The 21,983-nt window shown below is 38.5% G+C and overlaps 1 protein-coding gene across 5 annotated transcripts in view; it reads left to right on the top strand.

Annotated features, from left to right (window-relative positions):
* LOC131431477 (dual specificity tyrosine-phosphorylation-regulated kinase 2) overlaps window positions 1–20,688 on the top strand; it is a 30,459-nt gene extending 9,771 nt beyond the window's left edge. For all 5 annotated transcript variants that reach the window (XM_058597211.1, XM_058597210.1, XM_058597209.1 and 2 more), the window contains 2 exons: window positions 7,489–9,892; window positions 10,741–20,688. In XM_058597211.1, the coding sequence (XP_058453194.1) occupies window positions 7,885–9,892; window positions 10,741–10,757 (2,025 nt within the window). In that variant the 5' untranslated portion in view covers window positions 7,489–7,884 and the 3' untranslated portion in view covers window positions 10,758–20,688. The remainder of the gene's footprint in view (window positions 1–7,488; window positions 9,893–10,740) is intronic.
* The last annotated feature ends 1,295 nt before the right edge of the window (window positions 20,689–21,983 follow it).

The following is a 21,983-nucleotide window of genomic DNA, read 5'->3' on the forward strand; positions in this document are numbered from 1 at the left end:
TTAAAAATGATAACTTATAAGGAAAACAAATTTATATTTTGCGCAGAGGTACGTAGTACTACTCATAATAAACCCTATAATATAATATAATATAATATAATACAACATAATGCAATACAATATAACATAATATAATAGAATACAATATAATATAATATAATATAATAAAATATATTATATATTTTAATATAATACAATATAATGTGATATAATGCAATGCAGTATAATACCATACAACATAGGATATAATAACATAAAATAGTGTGAGACGATAATATATGAAATAATATGCTATGATACAATATAACAGGTAATGTCGCAGTGTAAGTTACGCTCTTCTAATAATAATAATAATAATAATAATAATAATAATAATAATAATAATAATAATAATAATAATAATTAAAATAATAATAATAATACATGATGTAATTAACAACAGAATTATATGTTGTAATATACTATGATAAACACTGCATTTTAGGATGGGCTTCAACCTACAAGCCATTTCGCACCCTCTCATTCTGCTACTAACGCAGAAGGCGATAGCACCCAGTCGACGCCGTTCTATTGACCAAATGTCATCATAGACGCTCGGGGAGGCATGAGATAGGGACTTGTGAGGACTTAGTTATCTCACCATTTGACGACCAACTGATTTTTTTTCTTTGTGCTTAAATTTGAAATGTTTTCAAACTCACGAATAGTTGTAACGTACGACTGATTCTTAATAAATAAAAACGCCATTCTATTCGTCATTGTTTTCTTCTTCATTCGAATGTCATCATTTACGCTCACGACAGTAAAACCACGTTAGCGAGATGATCCGTTTGTTGAAAACACAGAACAATTCACCGTAAAATATTGGAAAAGCTGTCAGCATTTGACAAAACGAATAAACTTAGACAAATGTTACTTGTACGGGTGGGCTGCTCTTCAGACAGTGGTATTGAACAATCTGATAATGATTTTTTTATAACTTGTTAGGTTAAGTAGTAGTCCCGGGTTGGCCTTCAATGCATAGGACGCTGGTCTTACAAGCCAGTTATCGTATGTTCAAGCCCCGACCAGGAAGGATTGTTAGTGTCAGTAGGATCCATAGTACTAGCCATGCAATGATTCTGTACGCTAAATTCCACGAAAGGAATGTAATGCCAAGACTTTGCTTAGGTTAAGTAGCCTAATTGAATTTGATTTCAAAGTTAACTGAGAAAAAGCAAACACAAAGTATTACATTATGATGCGAAAATTAAACCTTGAACAGAATTCGCAACCGATTCGTAAGTGTACAGGACTATTGTATGGTCAGTGCCACGATTCTAAGGACACTAAGAATCGTTTCGAGTCAGGACTCGAACATACGACATCCGGCTTGTTAGACCGTCGTCTTATGTTCTGAACCTCCGACCTACCTTGGGAAATAATGATGTGTGAGATTTTTATTCTGTCACTTTGATTGCTTGTATTAACATTATTCAATCCTCCTACGAGTCGATAAACGGAACAATCAGCTATCCGGTGTCATTGGTTACAATGGTTTCTCATCTTTACAATGTGGTGAATCGCAGCTCCGAGCTTTGTTCTCCTAGTCTCACTAAAACTATGTAGGAGTTTAGGAGTGATTATGTAACCCTTCTTTAAACCCTATTTTTCCGACATTCGAATTTCATCACTCGTCGACTTTGGAGATCCTCTGAAGGGAAACTCACAGCTTGTGACCGATACACAGCTAATCCTTTGCATTTCCTGTTTACACGAATTACGAAATGATTCGAACCCATTGAAGTTAAAAGCACTTTAATTTTTCACATGTTCCGATCCCAACGCGTGCTGCATTATTCATGTAATTAACGACCCGTTTAAGGGTAGGTAGGCTCAGTTAAGACGGGTTAATGTTGGTACATTGCTAGTGAGTATGTTTCGAGTTATGAGTTACATAATAAGCGAATGTTATTATAAATGAGGCCGTTTTTTCCGGTGGCGACTTTACAAGAGAAAATGATAGCATTATTTTTATTTGTCTGATAAAATCATCCGACGGCTGTGTATTATCATCCCCCATTTTTCATTTTAGTGTTTTGCCTTATCCTCGAGGTGAATGATTCATCAGTTGGTGTGTGGACCATATTTATTTGCGTTAATAATTACTATTTACTATTTGTTTTAATTTGATTACTAACTTCACTCAATTCAAGTATTCCATATGAACATTTTTTGTTCTATATCTGAAGCCCTGGCAACGACGATCGTTAACTTTGAAAGGACAAAAATTACATTTTACAAAATATCAATGTTTTTAAAGACTCACAAATATTTTCTTGCCGTTTCAACCCTTTTACTAAAATTAATAAAATTAGCATGTGCAGCTTTCCTTTGCTGTAGTCTTACATCCAATAAGCCCCGGGTTCCGACCTCCACACTAAGCCGTTTATAATTTTCCCACCGATGGAACACAAAATGTAAATTTTCCAATACTTTCAAATTGTTTATTCCACTTCAATTGAATTTTGAAAGATTGCATCGCGAGGCTTAGTAATGAAATTCGCTCTTTTTTTTCATAAGTATTGCTTGGTAAAAAGCAAATTCAAGAAATTTCCTTTTAATTTATTGATAAGGTCCGTATCTTCTGTTATCTCAAAGGTTTTTTTTTAACAAAAGAACTGAAATCGACAGAAAATCTTGAAATTTCCGATACCGAAAATTGTCGAGTTTTGATATTTTACATAAAAACCTGTTTTAATCCACCTAGTGTGTCATGATGCTTTTCTGATATTACTTATATTTTCAAAAATATCACTAGAAGTTTGTCAAGATTTTTTTTTTCAAACTTAAATAAAACAAACTTTTTTTGGGTATAAACTAACGTAAACTTTTCAATTTGTAAACAGTTATGTCAAATTAATAAGAAATTTTCTTTATTTTGCATCGTCGCACTAAATGACGGTTTGAAATTTAAAGCCTCTACCCTATAGTTCAGGAACCGGAAGTCTGACCCAGATGAAACCTGGATGAATCGAATCATCTCTGAGAAAATGGAGTGAGTTTTGTTTTAGAGCTTTTGATGGTACGTTTAGTAAGTAACTAATATAGCCTACAAACTAAATAAGTTTTGAGCAAAATCTAGCAGAAATTTACTCTTTTTTGCACCGTCGCTCTAAATGCTCTTAATGACGATGCGCAATTTTAAACACACTTCACCCTATAAAAGCATGAAGTAATTCAATGGTAGTCTATGGGACTATGAGATCTTTCATTTGAGCCTAAGTATGTAAAAACCGGTCAAACCATCTCTGAGTAAAATGAGTGACATTATTTAATACATACTCATATACAAACGGGCCAATTTTCACTAGTCGATTTGTCAAGTGATTGCACAAACGCTACAAATGATCCCATCCGCTAATTACTATATTAACGTTTCTTGCAATTATTTTAGCGTAATTCTTTGTTTTTTTAAATTTTTCTACTGATAAGATTACATTACATTACAATTACATTACAATAACCGCTACTTCTGAACAAAAAATTGCATTTTCATATACAGATTTTCAATACTTCAAATGTGGCAGCCCTGCACGGCATATGAAATTGAACAAAGCACGCTGTGTGCTCCGTTCGCAAAGGCGGTGGTGTTTTCTTCTTCCGTACCAGCACGTACCGATGCGTACCGGTTTTACATCGTCATTTGGTTTAGAAGTTTTGACACTCATTGCCATATTTGAGAAAATTGAGGGCACATTTTCTAATAGATTTGCATATATTACCTTGTAATTCCGGAACCGGAAGTCGTATAAATATGAACTTCAATAGCTATGGGACCATAAGACCATTCGTTTGAATCTAAGTTTGTGAAAATCGGGTCAACCATCTTTGAGAAAATGAATTATTTGTCGAATTATTATGGTGTATGACTTTTTCAAAAGTCGGTTTTCACAGTGATTGCATGGCCTTTGTTTATGAGAAAGACAAAAAAATAGTTTTATTAGCTCGTGTTTATTAATAAAATGCTTCTTTTCCATGAAGTTTTATCTAGCGATAGCAAAGAATACAGTTTTTGTGTTTTTCAACGGTTGTTAGAGAACATATTTACCGTAATTGGAACAAAATTTCATCCAAAATTTTTCAGAATTTTTGGTCGTACACCGGGGGTGAAAATCATTAGTAAAGACTGTCCCAGAAAGTATGGACGCAACCAAAAACCGCTGCCATTTCGCAATGGTTCAGAATCTGTCAATTTTTATGGCTGCGTCCTGTTGTTTACATTCTTCTCTAACCACTTGTGCAGTTGTTTATTCGTTTTCATTAGTTGGTGTCGAAATGCGTGGACTTTCAGCAGAACAACGTCGAAAAATTGTGTACAAATGGTGCACAGAACGCGGACTGTCACTGAGAAAGATAGCAAAAATGGAAGAAGTTAGTGAAAAAGCCGTGCGGAATGCAATCAGGAAGTTCGGTGAGGATAACACCTTTGAGGATAAACCGAAAACGATTTGAAAAAAAGGTCCTGCTAACCCTCTGTTGGATAAACGTATACTGAAGGCGTTCGAGTAAAAGAAGGAGGTTTCACTTCGGGATGTGGCCAAAACAGTGGGCACTTCGAAGTCAAATGTTCTTCGTGCTAAAGAACATTTGAATCATCGAACCTATCAGAAGCAGAAAGAACCAAAACGTGGTCCAAAACAAGAAGCATCGATCAGGCCGAGGGTTCGAATGCTGTACAATACGATTCTTGCTGGAAATTTGAACTGCATAATAATTGTGGACGATGAAACCTACGTGAAACTCGATTACAAATCCTTGCCGGGACCACAATATTATACGGTGCGAGAAGAGCAAGTGTTAAACCAGTCCGAGACATCGATTGAAGTCGAAAAATTTGGTAAGAAAGCTATGGTCTGGCAAGCAATTTGCACCTGCGGTAGATTTCGAAACCCTTCATCACCACTGCTTCAATGAACAGCGAAATATACATCAAGGAATGTTTACAAAAACGATTTCTACCAATGATTCGAAGCCACAAGGATCCTGTTGTCTTCAGGCCAGATCTTGCTTCATGCCACTACTCGAAATCAACGGTAGAATGGTGTACTACCAAAAATGTCACTTTCGTCCCAAAAGACATGAATCCACCAAATTGCACACAACTTCGACCAAATGAGGAACTTTGGGCATTAACGAAGGCTAATCTTAGGAATGGATATGTTCTTTATTCTGAACATGCCAAACTTGACAGACATTGTTCATACTAGTACAAACACTAAACTTTGATCTAAACAGTGCGTCCATTAAGTTTCTAGACTTATTCCATAAATGACAAAATAAACATTTCTTGAGTTTTTCAAATTTATTATTCAAGTATTTTTAACTTCAACTTCAACTTTGGAAACAAGGAAAAGTCACACGTCTGTGGGTGGTTCAACGCACAGACTTCATTTCGGGCCAAAAACCGACGTACAATGATTGATTTGTGACTCGGCGCATTGTCGTGCAACAAGCACAATTTCTCTGGATTGCGATATTCGGGTCGAGTACGACGGATTCTGGTCATCAAAGGCTTCAAAACTTCGATATAAAATGCGCCATTGATCGTTTGACAAGTTGGAACGAACTCTTTGTGGATGATGGTTTTTCTACCGAAAAGTGAGAGGCGTAGATTTGATTCTTGAAGGAGATTTTCGCGTTTTTTGGCTTGTGATGAGTTTTTTCACTTTCATTTCGAACTTTGGCGCTTAGTTTCTGGATTGTATTGATTTCAGGAAGTTTCGATCATTTTTGGCGGCTGCAACGACTTCTCTGGAATGATTGACACGAAGTAATTTCCGCTTCTCCGTTAGTGTATGCGGAACAAACTTTGCACAGACCTTTGTTTTGTCAAAATGTTAGTAAAGAATGAGACGAATGAATATTCAAAGCTTCTACTATCATTTTTAGAGAAGCATTACGATCATTCGCAACGTAATCACGAGCTTTTTCAATCATTTCGGATGTGCGAGCTGAAATTGATCTTCCTTCACGTTTGTCATTCTCTAGCGCAGGGGTTCCCAAAGTGGTCGATATAGACCCCTTGGGGTCGATATCCTTTTTGCGGGGGTCGACGTAAACAAAAACTGACTATGGGGGTCACGAGGTCTAGAAATCGACCCTCTATTGTTTGATATAAGTTATTTGGAATATTTACCTTAAAAAAGTTCTGTTTATTTGACCATCCACAGAAATTGGTAAGTATTTTACAACAATATTAAAAAAGCAAGAAATAGAATTTTCAAAGGAGTTTGTTGATAGGGATCTGTAGCCTGGAATAATTTTAGTAATGGGGTCCATGACCCAAAATAGTTTGGGAACCCCTGCTCTAGCGTCACTCGGTCCTCTAAGAAACGTTTATGCCACAAAAAAAAAAACATTTGCTCGAGACAAAACCTTAACGCCGTACACTTGTTGCATCAATCCGAATATTTCTGATGCACTTTTATCAAGCGTTGAATTTAATGATAGTTCTTTGTTCCATGTTTAAATTTCATCGTTAGAAACTGAAAAACTGTCACATCGTTAGGGAGAACTGTCACATCCTTGTTATTTGTCAACCAAATGTGATGAAATGTGACACGTAAATAGAGAAAAATTCAACCTTTTAAATGCGCGAAAACAAACACATAGACGGCGCTATTATCTACTGAGATATGATTCGTGTCTCGAAACTAAATGGACGCATTGTGTATGGAAGAGAACCGACCTATTAATCAAATCTTATCTCTTTTGCAGTAATTTGACCATATGATCACCGAATCATGTCCTCCTTACTACCTTTGGGAGCCGCAAACGACGTGGACAGCATCGTCCAAAACTCGCACACCTAGTAGTTTGGTTGCATGCTAAATGTAGGTCTCTCTTAGATTGCGTTATAGAATTTCAAGAGTTTGTAGACTGAGTGCATTTTATAGACTGGCGTCAGCGAGTGAAGCACATTCCCTGCCCAAGTGTCAAATTCTTTGGTGAACTTGCAATAGAAGACACTCATATCCTTCGTTGCAAATTGGTTACCGTAAAGGAGTCTATCGCTTGGGTTACAAGCTATCATTTCGATGACGAGCTCGGTTCTCTCCAGCGTTACTAGTGTTCATTTGGACACCCTAACCTAGTCCATCTGGTATGGAAAGTATACCCCCACCTTCGGATAGAGTAGCCCATGAAGGGAAAAATGGTTACTTCCCAAATTTTGTTCGACATATTTGATGAGTTCATAAAAAATTGCGTACAGTTTTTGGTTGATCCATCAAACGGTTCGCAAACAAGCTTACTAACTGTTTACTTTGGTCGTACATCGTATCGGCACGATAAAACCCTATATTTATATTGTGAGCGATAACTTCGAACGTAAATAATATCTCTGCCGGTGCAATGGCAAATCAAAAATTGAACACTACCTCAAGCAAAATTACATATTTACTAGTGCATTAACATTTATTTCTTTCATTTTCTCTTTTGTCGCAGATGTTTACTTTCACAACTTCGAGCAACTGAATAGAGGCAAAAAGTAACCTACACACGCCCAATTGAACTGAATCGGATCGGTGGTAAGCCAACGCATAGGAAGAATACGATTGCTCGTAATTCGTACTCAGCTAATACATGCAGTTGCTTACGAGTCGGCAAGCGCTTGACCCTAATGCGTTCCGGCAACACAAAAGCTTAAATTGATAATATCCAAATACTGGCAAGGATAACGCTACTTAACTAAACAACCGTACGAAAAAGGATCCCATGTGATATCTAGCTTGTAAGGCACGCGTATCATCAATACATCTGAATGGGAACAGCGTAGAGAGCAAAAAGGTGTCCGAGAGCGCTCAATTACAACCAGCACTAAGCATAACGAACGAACTCATTATGACTAGTATAACGTTTAAAACTACCACAACGACCGGAGGCGATGCGAACGGTTGTATCGCGGCAGCGGCATCGTCTTCCTCATCAGCGGTGGCTGCTGTATCGCTCATGTCGGACAAATCGATCACGATGACTCCCTCGCAACTAGCTTCGGCTACGACGGCAGCGGCGGTGGCCGCCTCGAATCTACTCTCGACGGCAGCCGTCAACAATCCGTCGAGTGCGTTATTTGCAGCCGCCGCGGCTGCGGCAGCTCAGCACCAACAACAGAACAACAACTATCAGAGCAATAGCAGTAGTAGTATCCTATACAATAACGATAACAAAGTGCAGAGTAGTGACAAGCTCAGTAGCAGTAGTAGCAGCGGTGTTGGAAGCGGTGCCAGTGTTACGGGGGAAGATTACGAAAGGGTCAAACACAAGACACCCCAGGAGGTGATGATGCTGTACATGGATAAACTGACCCAATACGAACATCACGAAATTTATCAGTACCCGAAAATTTACTTCATCGGAGCGAATGCAAAGAAGCGAAGGGGGATCAGTAATTCCGATTACGATAATGAGCAGGGTTCGTACATTCACATCGCCCATGATCACATCGCGTACAGATATGAGGTATTGAAAATTATCGGCAAAGGTAGCTTTGGCCAGGTGGTGAAAGCCTACGATCACAAAAATCATCAGCATGTGGCTCTGAAAATGGTACGAAATGAAAAGCGATTCCATCGGCAAGCCCAGGAAGAGATTCGCATTCTGAAGCATCTACGGTCGCAGGATAGGATGAATTCCATGAACATTATTCATATGTACGACTATTTCGTATTTCGTAATCACATGTGTATTACGTTCGAGCTGCTGTACATCAACCTGTACGAGCTGATAAAGAAAAACAAATTCCAAGGGTTCAGCATCCAGTTGGTTCGAAAATTTGCTCATTCCCTGCTGAAGTGTTTGGATGCACTCTATAAGAATAAGATAATACATTGTGATATGAAACCGGAAAACGTGCTGCTGAAGCAGCAAGGCCGTTCCGGTATCAAAGTAATCGATTTCGGCTCGTCTTGTTTCGAGCATCAACGGGTTTACACCTACATTCAGTCGAGGTTTTACCGAGCGCCGGAGGTGATTCTGGGGGCCAAATATGACATGGCTATCGACATGTGGTCATTGGGATGTATCCTAGCAGAGTTGTCGACCGGATTTGCTCTTCTTCCGGGAGAGGACGAAGCAGATCAGCTAGCTTGTATTATCGAACTAATTGGCATGCCGCCGAAGAAAATGCTTGAAAATTCAAAACGAGCGAAAAACTTCATTTCGGCGAAAGGCTATCCCCGGTATTGTAACGTGAAAACGTTGGAAGATGGTACGACAATGCTGACGGGTGGTTTCTCGCGAAGAGGAAAACTAAGAGGACCCCCCGGATCTCGTAATTTGGTGAAGGCACTTAACAATTGTGAGGATCCTCTGTTTCTTAACTTCATCGAACGTTGTTTACGGTGGGATCCGGCGTTGAGAATGACACCAGAAACGGCATTGAATCACTTCTGGTTTCGACGATTGTTGCCACCTTCACCGAATGTGGCGACCATCACAACCACGAATAGCCCTTCCACCTCTAGCAACTGTCAGAATAGCCATATAAACAAGGTGCTGAATATGGCGTATGCATACGCGGACCAACAGGCGTCTTCGCTAGTGACTACTTCCACCTGCAACTCACTGGTGGCATCACATCATGGCAACTCCAGTTCGCTACAATCACTGCAATCAGCATCTCTGACATCGTCGGCGATCAGTATTCCAGCCGTTAGCGGGAGTGTTGGGGCCATCGGTGGAATCGGTATCATGGGTGGTGGAGGAACACTCGGACGATCGGCTGCCACTACCATCATCGATATTCCCTACAATCCAAACGACAAGAAAAGACTACTGAACAGCTCTCCGCAGGCGGCGTCTTCGCTTACCTCCAATACTGGGCTGGCAACCACTTCCTTTGTAGATTATGGTAAGTTTAGTTAATTCTTCCTTTCCCTTACCACCATGCACTGTGCTGCTGCTGTGTGCGTTCGTTCGTACGTCGTTCGTCGTCATGTCGTCTCTGCGCTACTATTAAACAAAAAAACAACACTCACATGTGCTGCTAGGCTACTACCCGCCCCCAATGTCGTACTCTATTCTGCTGTCCTCTGTGTGTCCTATCTCTTCCGGATCACGTTGTCTTTCTCAACACACAACCACACAACATCTTGCCATTTTGACTCAACAGTTTAATGTCATTTATTAAATCAGCAACTAAACCAATAATGTCTTGCTCATCCTCGACTACGATCACTGTGTTCAAAACGGGAGAAAATTTTCTTAATCCGTAGGGTAATCAGTAAACACATTTCGACCAATAACTCGCATGTTTGCTATTATCGATAGAGCTACATTTCATTAGAGATCAGTCGACTGCATCGTTATCAAAGCAATCAATTTATGTATTTGTGTTCTACTAATATCAGTGTTTCGTGTTATTCTCTTCCGGTCGGTTTTTTTACGATTAACGAAACCAAGATTAAAATCTAACTAGAATGGATCTGATAAACACACGTTTCGCAGCTAAGCGTGTGCAGTAACAATTCGAATAGATTTCATATAATTATTAAATCAGCTAATTTTCCAATTCGAGTCAAAAATTACATTTTACAAAAGCTCAGCTTCTTTATTGTGTTTAACAAACTTACTTTCCAAGTTGTGATACTATCTAATGGTACACTCATGTTTGCTTGATGCCTTTTCCTAATTAACATACTCCGTATACTTTCCGAAAGTACGTATATTTTCTGTTTTTGCTTTATCCGAACTGTATAGTGGTCGTCATCGAGTGAGTGGAGCAACCTAAGTTTCGGTACGTCTGTTTCTCACGACAGAGTACACCTACAGTCATTCAAAAAAAAAAAGTTCTCTCGTGGTGCATCAAGAGCCGAAGAATTGAGATTGTCTGTCGACACACAGGAAGAATCAAAATGGCAAGTGCAAAAAAAAAACAAAAGTTAGTAGATTGATCAATGTTTTGGTACAAGTAGGGAACGGAAACGGATATATATGTTATAATAGAACCATAAGACATATTTGTAATGTGGCTTAGATTCGGTAGCATCCCCAAGGTGGCAACGAGATCGGATGGCTTGAATAACGCTCGAGCGACAAATTAATATAACTAATCATAATTAGAGCTAAGAAAGTAAGCAAAAAGGCGAAAACACTCATTAACTGATAGGGTTTGTAGTAGCAATTACAAGTAAATAAATTTATGCTATGAGGATAAATTATAATTTAACTACCCTTAGGAAGTAGGTAAATAATTAGCAAAATATGAGAAGTGATGAGACGGCGTTAGAAATTTGCTGTTTTAAGGCAGTACATTTATGCATGATTGACGACAAACAAAATTACAAACGAAACCATCGGTTCTAGTTGGATTTTACTATTGAGTCATTGTAGCAAAATGGACTTATATAAAGTACTCAGAAGTCTAAAATTTATATCATTGTTAAAAAAATGACAAAATTGTTTTGTAACGACGAATACAGATTACGAATGCGCTCACCAACAATGGGTGAAAGTATGTGTGAGTCTGTTCGGAAAATATGTTGTGCGAATGTGATTGAATCTTAATTAAACGATTCCGCATAAGGAAGAAAACAAAACTTAAGCTAGATAAAGAAAAGTGTAACTATTTGCTAGTGGAACACATTTTAGTAGCAACACCTAAGACAAAAGTTGGTTCGAAAAAAGAACTGCAGTGTCGTTTTAAAAGGAAAGAGAAACTTTGAAAAAACTATCATAACAAGGAACCTACATTGTTCAGAAAAAAGAAGATAAGGCTGTTAAATGCGCGCATATCGACTGCACCAACTAATCAAATCATAAAATTACGGCTACTGCTTGTTACGCGAGCGAATCAAACAAGAACTAAAACAATGATCGTTAGTTTCCTGCACAATTAGTCATGGTTGCACTTGCTTAGAACCATAAATGTAAAATTCCGATTATTTCATAACTGCCGCCGCTGTTCCTGCTTTTTATGACTTTGATCTATAGCGGATTGCATTTGGCTCTCTAGTTATGGTACGTAGAAGCATCAAGTAATAATCATTTCAGTGAGTCCTTTCAATCAGGCATTAATCTCGTCGTTTTTTGATCTCATACTTTCATTCAGTAACGAGTTTTCACGAGAAGCGATTTGCATGTGCATTTGAAAATTGATCTTTGTTGTTGGTGGTGAAAACGCGCTCATTTCGATTAAGTTTAGTTCCAATATCATTGCATTAGGAAGCCCACAACAAGAAAAAACGCATTAGATACTATGTAACGTAACGAATACAAAGAACATGTTGTGAGAATACATTTTAGGGAATCTTGATAACTTGGATTAGAGAAAGAAATGCTTTTAACTGTAGATGAGAGATAAAATGGCTGAAATATAAGGTTCCGAAGCACCATCGCAAATGTTTTGATTGTAGGGGGTTGCGATACTGAGGACTGTGCGCTGCTGCAGATCGGAAAAACGGGATATATTCAAGATTGTGTGTACATTTCTTAGGAAGTGTTTTCCCAATCTGAAGAAAGCATTCAATGTAGTTTTTCTTGTTTTACTGAAATGATTTGGTTAATCAGTCATAAACTTCATAAATATTCCTGCGGTCATAATAAGACTAAGCCATTTTTGTTTCGAATTTCCGGCTGCAAACGGCTCAGTTATAACCATCGGTGAACGCAATAGAAAATTGGTAGAGTTGTGTTCTTAGGTAAATTCAGTTCGTGTTCAAACGCTTATATTTATTCCTTCAAGTAAGCCGTGCAGGGTAGTCGATTAATTAAGGCATCAGAAATTACTACCACACTTGCCCCAATTCGAGTCCTATTGACATACTTTGAGTTGAGTAAGCGAACCAACAGTTATATCGATTAAATTCGACAAGTTCCTTTAACGAGAATACGATGAAAATGTTAATGTGGCACCACGCTTTCTCGTAGCGTTTGTGGATTTTCCTAAATACTACCAACCTCTCCTAAAACTATTCGTCGGAATTAAACTTTCCGTTTAAATAATTAAGTATCACAATCATTTGGTAGTTAAACTCTAACATTTTTTACTATAGACTAGCGCTCTATTACTCTATAGTATTTTGGTCGATTCCATGACTCCGCGATCAAGTCTCACTGAAAAATTAACTAAAAGCCACCTCCGATTGCCGTGAACCGATCCTCATCAACTACTTAGTTATGAAAGTCGCGGGTTATTCACCGGTCTCGATACATTATAAGTGCGACGGGAATCATCACGCGCTTTGATAATATCAGATATTTTCAACGAGGGGATTGACTGTCCCTTTTTGCTCAACGAAATTAATATTAATGTGCGATGCAAAATTTTTCTTCGTTTTTCCTATGCGAAAAACTTCTCCGCGACGTCGATGATCTCCTCGCGCGACCAATTTTTTTTCCTTCGATGTACTATACTTCAGATAGTTTGAAAGAAATAAATTGAGCGAATGAAGCGAATGGGGAAGCAATTAGAGCCCTAAATTGTCATGGTTCAAATGCCACACCAATTCTTACTACATGGAATGAAAAGTCCCGGGCCTAACAAAGAAAAATGTGGTTTTCTGCCGTGAAAACTGTTTTATTCTTCAGTATAATCACCAGTGGCGTCTCGTCCTCATGTGCACCTCGTGCACTGCACAACCGGTCGAATTGAAGGAATGAACTGCGTCCCCAACCTTTCAGGTTTGATCGCGCCGAAATTGCGTGTATTTACACGCATCTCATATACATCAGACATAAAATTTCAAGTATCTGTTGTCGCTGTGTTAGTCTTTTCCGTGCACATGAGCTACTGCACAGATTCAAGAAGAGAAAGAATTACTCAGCTCAGCTCTGAGTTTTGTTTGTTTAATAAAAAATCCCATCCGAAAGTAACACATGGATGAATAAGTCCCGAGACTAACAATGGAAACAACTTTTTTTTTGCAAAATTTTTTTTTATTCATTAACACAATAACCTTTTAGGGTGATACAATGGTTCCAACGTTTTTTACCTTTTTTTTATATATATAAAAAATAGGTATAGAATTCGCTCAAATTTTCCGAGGCCCGGAGGGCCGAATGTCATATACCAATCGATTCAGCTCGACGAACTGAGCAAATGTCTGTCTGTGTGTGTGTCTGTATGTGTGTTGTCAACTAAGAGGTCGAGATCTCAGAGATGGCTAGACCGATTTTGATCAAACTAGTCGCAAATGAAAGGTCTCCCCGTCACCCAAAACGCTATTGAATGGTTTTGAGATAGGATGTTTACTTTTTGGGTTATACGGAGTTTTATGACAAAATTTTCAGTTTTTTGACAGTATCTGTCACAATTGACCTTGAAAACAGAATATGTTTTTAGACTTAGATTCCGCACGGTAATAGCTATCCAACAAGCCATAGTTTGTTAAAATCCGTCCATTTTTAACGGAGATATCAATATTTTTGTGTAAACGACTTTTCCCCTTATTACAGCAGTAGAAGTTTTAAGCACTGTATGACAAAAAAATGCTTGGGAGCAACGGAAAACACGATTTTTATACTGTGACATACAATTATTTCTAAGTACCAAAAAGACTGTGTACAGCATCCTTTTTCATGACAATTTGCCTTGGACCGATTTTAGCACGGTTCGTTTTTGGCAACATAATCGTTCGAATATGGCATTTATAAACCAGATGATATCAGCATTTTCGAGTTGAAAGTAATTCCATAATTATATTGATTTAAACTACTTACAGCAATAAAAGCTGGAAGAACATAACTACCATATACCATACGACTCAGTTCGTCGAGATCAGCAAATGCGTGTGTGACAAATAATTTCACTCAATTTTTTCGGAGATGGCTAAACCGTTTTCTACAAACTCAGATTCATATGAAAACTAGTATACTTCCAAATTTCGATCCGACTTCTGATTTCGGAACCACAGGATGACATGTGAAACGAAATTGAAATAATGCAATTCATTTTTCTCGTAGATGGCTGAACCGATCTAAGATTCAAATGAAATCTAAGAATCATCTATGATACAAATGAGAGGTCTTAAAATCCTATAAAAATTAGTCAGATCCGATTTCTGGTTTAGGAGATACAGGGTGATTGTATAAAAATGTCCATTTCACATAAATTAATCAAGTTTATCGGGTTTGCAAATTTGGATAGTCGATTACCAAATAAATTTATTTCAGTTTAAGCGGTATTCTTTTTTGGATTCGGAATGTACCCCCAAATTTCAATTCGCACTACAATTTCTCAAAGATGTCTACACACTCCTCAGGTGAATTTATCTGATTTCGGCTACACCGATCTTAGAACTCCGGATCCAGTTTCGAATCGTTTCTCAAAGTTTAATCATTTTTTCAAAAAGGTCAAATCGAACTTCAAAAACAAAAATTCAAATTAAAGGACTTAAGGTCCCATACAAAATTGGTGAGTTTTATCCGATTCTGGAATTACAGATGATGAATTTTTAAAATTCATACCGATATAGAAGATGTAAATTGTTTGGTGTATTAATTTATGGCCATTCGAATCATTTTGGGTTATGCTAGTTCCTGAATACCAACTCTGGAAGTACCATAAATAATGACGAAAAACTTTAAAGTGGAACTTACTTCGACATCTCATGGAATGTTCAATCGAATGTCACACGTTAAGATTGAAATTCGATACGATTTGCAGATTCGAAATTACAGGGTAATGAGTGATTAAAATCTCAATTTGCCGTTTGAAACGACGATAATTAAAATAATGTCATGAGAACTAAAACACCTAAGAATATCCATGCAAAAAAACACATGCGGATTGATAAAAAAAGGTATCATCTCACTGCTAGGTGGATTAATCACGTTTTTTTTCGATAAACTGCTTTCTGAATCATCGACTCGTTGCTGTTTTTGTTCCATCGAAAGCAATCGCGGCACCCACTTGGAAAAAACCTTTTTCATGCTCAATTTTTCATGTCGGATAGTAAATACACTCATTTGTGTCGGTACGACCATGTTTAAACTCGGCGAACCACCGACAAATCGTTGCTTTTGATGAACAAGAGTCCGGATAACATTTTTCAATCCATTGTTTCGCTTGCACGGTGTTTTTACCCATTAAAAAACAATGTTTTATCAAAACACGAAACTCGGTTTTTTCCATTTTTTAAACAAACTACTAAACGACTTTACTCCAACCTCGATAACTCAGCTGTTTCTGGTCGACTTAAAATTTTGACTCGTTTCAAGCAAAGGTTAGTACTCTAGAAAGACGTGGTTACTGGTTTACTACGAGCGCCATCTCTGCTTTAGTCTCGGGACTTATTGATCCATGTGTTATATCGTTATCTCATTGTATTGAAAAACACAAGCGAATCTCCATTCCCTTCTTTTGTTTTCACTTAAAACGAACTGTTACATCTGCTATCATACCACATAAGCAGTGCACAACTAGTCAATTTTGTCACGAGACGCCACTGATAATCTCCATCTAGAGCGGTACACTTGACCCGTCGGTCCTCCAACATTTTGATGCTCTTTTAAAAAAAAAAAGATTTGTCAAAGCCTTCAAAATAGGCTTCCGTTTCTCCAATGACCTCAGCATTCGAAGAAGATTTTTTTCTCTGGAGAAACCTTTCCAAGTTTGGAACTAGATAATAGTCGCTGGGGGCCAGATCTGGAGAACACAGGGGATGGTGGACCAATCCGTACCGCACATTATTCAATTTCACCGTTGCTTTCATGCATAAATGCGCTGGTGCGTCTTTTTCCATAGTTTGATGAAAACTAGAACCCGTCTGACACGATCGGCTGTTATTCAAACATTGGATTGTCATGAAATTTGGTATTGGGTCATCTAGAGGCTTGTTCTCAACAAAAATATACTCGGTGCAAAACTATTCGCGTCTTTTCTATGAGAGGCCCGGGACATTTTATTCCAAGCAGTATTCTTTCTGTTCTTTGTCGTGTAATAATGGACCAATGTTTGATCACCAATTTCCAATGGACGCACAATTTGTCGCTGACAGTAGTAGCAGCACTGTTATCCACCATGGCGACAGTCGTACTGGAGACAAAATTTTTGGTGCCAACAAAAACATCCTCGCCAAGTGACCGAAAGCTGTCTTCCGCATTTTCTAACTAATTCTTCTCTTCTTTGGGCGTTGCTCTCGCCGAAACAGAATCAATATGCGGAAAATGGACTTGAACTTGTTTTACATGGAAAAATTTCAAAAATTCTGTTCTTCTAAGAACCTGAAACCGTTTCCAAGGACCTATTCAATATTTCCTACCCATGAAATGCAAATTCTTACTCTTTCAATCGTAGGCCACGCGGATCTACATTCAACTCGATTCATGGTTGTTCGCCACCAGCATCGGTAGCTGTGAAGGGTTTGCAGGACATCCTCAATTAGGAAAATGAAAAATGAAAGCAAATCTTATTCACACAATTAATCGATTAATGAAAACGATCATCGATGAAGGAAACGTATCAGTTTTATTTGAATTCATTCATATAATAACAGTGATTTGGACAATAGTCTTGTAGTCCTACGTCAACAGTTCGGTTCGAGCAACTCCGTGGTGTTTTTTCACGTCCCTCTATGAAAGAATCTGTAAAACGTAAGGAAAAGTCGCGATTTCTCTTTTCCTAGGTGGAGAGATGCTCTCGTTGGGATTGAGGGAAGGCAATGGTTCGCTATTCCCACCTTTGTACATTGATTCGGTTTCGCTGTTGTTGTTGGGAATCTCATCATGAGGACATCCTGTCTTGTTTTTGCATGCGTTGGATTCGTTATTACAACTGTGAGTTGTCCATCGGCAATGGTTTGGTTGATGAAAGTGTTGTATTGTTATTTTTTTATTTTCCGCATTTTAAGTAGTAGCATAAACATAGCTTTGGTGTAGATTTCGTCGTGTCCAGGTTTTCAAAGGGTTCAACTTTCTGACAATATTGACAAGTGCTATTTATTTAATTATTGTAAAATCAACAGACACAATGTGGGCCTAAAGATTAATTCAAATACTAAGTAAGAATTTGGCCTTTGTTTTATGCCGTGAAAGATTGAAGTTGAACTCAGATGACACTCGATTGAATGACCGTTGTAAGGTGATAATCGTACCATTTATCCCGTAATTGGTGCGGCGTAAATAAAGTCGAAGAAAAGCGTTGTTGCGGAGAGCTCGAGGACGAACATTGATGTTGACTTCACGGAGCAAAGTGGGTCAGTCGGTCCTATCGTTCAAAACATCTGCTATCATTAACGCACGCGTTAGCTCCCGTCTTACTTGCAGTGTGTCTAAACCAATTAGCAATCCGAGACTTTCATAGCTCGGTAGTTGATGAGGATTAGTCCAAGGTAAACGGCGAAGAGCGAATCGAACCAATCTACGTTGAATCGACTCGACGGCTAGCTGACTGTTGTAGGTGACCAGTGCTTTAACTGGACAATCTAGTTACTAGCCAATAATCACATAAGATGATATAAAAGCATGCATCTACTCTTTGAGCATAGTCATTTGCACTGAAAACGGGTTCCTTTGTTCACTAGCTTTAATCATTTCGAAATTTTCTCATTGATCGCAAAACTATGTTGCTCTTTGTTTTTGTCGTTCCGGCTGCGATCGATTTTTATACCGACTGAGTCGCACGAGTCCCGGGTTGGCGGTTCAATGCATAGGACACTGGTCTTACAAGCCAGTTGTCATATGTTCGAGCCCCAACCTGGAAGCATTCTTAGTGTCAGTAGGATCCATAGTACTAGCCATGCAATGATTCTGTACACTAAGAATCGACTGCGAAGTCTGTTGAAACAGAAAGGCCAAATTCCACACTAGGAATGTAAGGTCAAAACTATGACTATGAGTCGCACGAGGGTAATTTTGCGATGTGTTGCATACATTTGTCCGATCTGCAGTATAAAGTGTAGACCTCGTTATGTGCAGTCCCTTCAAGAAGAAAAATAAAACAAAACGTAAGATCCTTCCAGCAGCAAAAAAACTACTATCGCCATTGAGTCTAAATGTCGTTTACTTCCGCAAGTTAGATGCAATAGAACTGCTTTCCAACAATCAGGGAAGATGAATTGTTCTGTAAAACGTAAACGTGCAGGAATTAATAAGACAACTAATTAGAGAAGAGAACCAGTAAAACTAAGCGAAACGAACTGCCAATAAGTAAGAGTTCTAGTGGAAAATGAAATACAAAAAAAAATCATCTTTCTCATAGAATCATAAACATTGAAACAGTCATACTAAATTGTGTAACCGCCAGCATTGTCATAGATTTCCTCTAAAATAAGAATCGAACAAAGTAGATGAAAATCAATGCGTAATGTAGTAAACAATGACACTTCTTTTTGCACATCTACAACCAAACAAGTGAGAAGAATGCATCAACTCTACATCTACTATCGCCATAGACACTGTAACCAGCCGTACACACACACACACACACTAGACTATTTGTAGCTGTATTACCATTTGTATACAATCAACTTTTTATAACGTATTGAATAGAGCAATTCCTCACGAAAATGTGAGCCGATTCCAAAATTCTTCTTTCAGTTGATTTTCTACACCAGGCCGGGATTTAACGCTATCTATAGATACAATTATGTGAGCAAACTTTCTGATAGTCCTACAAAGATAGATATTTTTACTCTGATAGAAGAAATCACATGAAAATAAACAACATACAAAACTATAGGAGACGAAGCTATTTACGTAAGAAGACAGATAGGTCACTTCCTTTCGAAATGTGTAAAGCTAGTTAACATTGGTGATATTGCTGCTGCTTTGATAATCTAATTGTTAGCATTTTTTGCACCTATCTGTCGATTGCAATTTTGTATTCTCACTGGATTTTTGAATAAGTTTATTTTTTGCACACTGTTCAACCTAAATTGATTACTACCAAAAGCCTATGCCTCGTGGTATAGCGTAGGTCGAAATTATTACTCCGTACACAATGGACTAGTCTTAAGTTTCTGTATAAAATTATTGCTCTTTTGATTGCATTCTACCGAGACATAAACCAATCGATATGACAAACGATAAACGAAATTGTGAACAAGAGCATAACAAATGGACTGTATTACTTGTAAAGGTAAACTAATAAACAAGCAGATATTTGTAAATAATACGCCAAACACAACGGATAATAACCCACTGCAGTGGCATACGAATAAGTTAGCTTCCATGAGTTCTTTGAAGGCACTAGCTGTTTTCGTTTCGATTCACGAGCGCTCCTACTTTCTGTATAATCTTCACGGATTCAAAATTCAAATCAAAACCAGTTTCTAGAGCAAAAAACAAAACAATACTCAGCGATTGCTAATGGGTTTGGCAGAGCTAAACGTTCCACTCGTATCTCCCCAAAGATCGCCCCAATCACTCCAATGATAGTGACAGTTAAAATGTGTAGCAAATATATGCAAGCGTTCCTTGTATATAGAGACGCGGTGGAATGGTAACCATTGGAAATGAAATCCCTAACGTAGACCTCAATTGGAAATAAGTAACAAAATCTAAAATAGTGAAGTATGCAGAATAGTGAAAAAAAATGAACACAGCACACGAATAATACTTATACGTTGTTGCGTATGGACGAGATCATTATAAGATAGCAATGATGCAAGTGAAATTATACTATAAGCAAAAAAACAAACAGAAGCATGTATAGAGAAAAATATATGTCGGATGAAACAATGAAGAAAAAAGCCGTTGAAAATAGTATGTTGTGTTTTATTTGTGGGCTGATGTTACTATCAAACAATATCCGAAAATGACTCTACCCAGACATGATTTCAATTCCTTGCTTTCGAAGTCAATTTAGGGTTTAGGGCTTATTACCTACAAAAGATCTGACATCAGCAAATGTTCGATGTCGACGGTAAATTAAGGTTTGTTTTAGCCGATGTTTTTCTCGAAAACTGATGATCTGACGAAGTATTTGCAGCTGCAGATTCAAAAATGAACTTTAGTCATCACCAAAACGATGGATACCTTACCCTACCTAACAGCTATAGGCCTGGGGTGTCCTTTGCTGTATCAAGCATACGTCTCCACATAACTCGGTCCATGGCTGCTCGTCGCCAGCCATTCAAGGCACGGATGCTTCTGAGATCACGCTCCACTTGATCGATCTACATTGCTCGCAGTGCTCCTCTTCTTCTTGTACCAGTCGGATAGATTCAAGAACCATTTTCACTGAGCTGTCGTCCGACATCCTTATGACATGCCTAGCCCACCGTAGACGTCCGATTTTAGCTGTCCGTACGATAGGTGGTTCTCCTAGCAGCTGTTGCAATTCGTGATTCATACGCCGTCTCCACGTTCCGTCTTCCATCTGCACTCCGCCATAAATGGTGATTTCTTTCGAAAACACTGAGGGCGCGTTGGTCCTCTGCCAACATAGTCCAGGTCTCGTGGTCATAGAGAACAACCGGTTTAATGAGCGTTTTGTAGATGGTCAATTTCGTGCAGTGGCGTACTTTTCTCGATCGGAGTTTTTCTGAGTCTAAAGTACGCACAATTCCCTGCCAAAATACGTTTATGAATTTCTCTGCTGGTGTCATTATCGGCGGTCACCAGTGAGTCCAAATACACGAACTCATCAACCACCTCGATATCGTTACCGTCTATCAATATTCGTGGTGGGAGGCGTAGTGTTTCTTCTCTAGAGCCTCTTCCTCTCATGTATATGGTTTTCGACGCATTTATGGCCAGTCCGATACGCCTAGCTTCAGCTTTCAGTCGGATGTAGGTTTCCGTCATCTTCTCAAGGTTACGTGTCACAATATCAATATCGTCAGCGAAGTCAAAAAGTTGTACGGACTTTCGGAAGATCGTGTCACTCGTGTCGATCCTCGCTCTTCGAATCACACCTTCCAGGGCAATATTGAACAAGATACAAGAAAGTCCATCACCTGGACGAAGCTTTCTCCGAGATTCGAAGGGTCTCGAGAGCGTCCCAGATACTCGGACGTAGCACATCACTCTATCCATCGTTGCTTTGACCAATCGCGTCA

This window comes from Malaya genurostris, chromosome 2, assembly GCF_030247185.1.
Source record: "Malaya genurostris strain Urasoe2022 chromosome 2, Malgen_1.1, whole genome shotgun sequence".
Taxonomy (NCBI): Eukaryota; Metazoa; Arthropoda; class Insecta; order Diptera; family Culicidae; genus Malaya; species Malaya genurostris.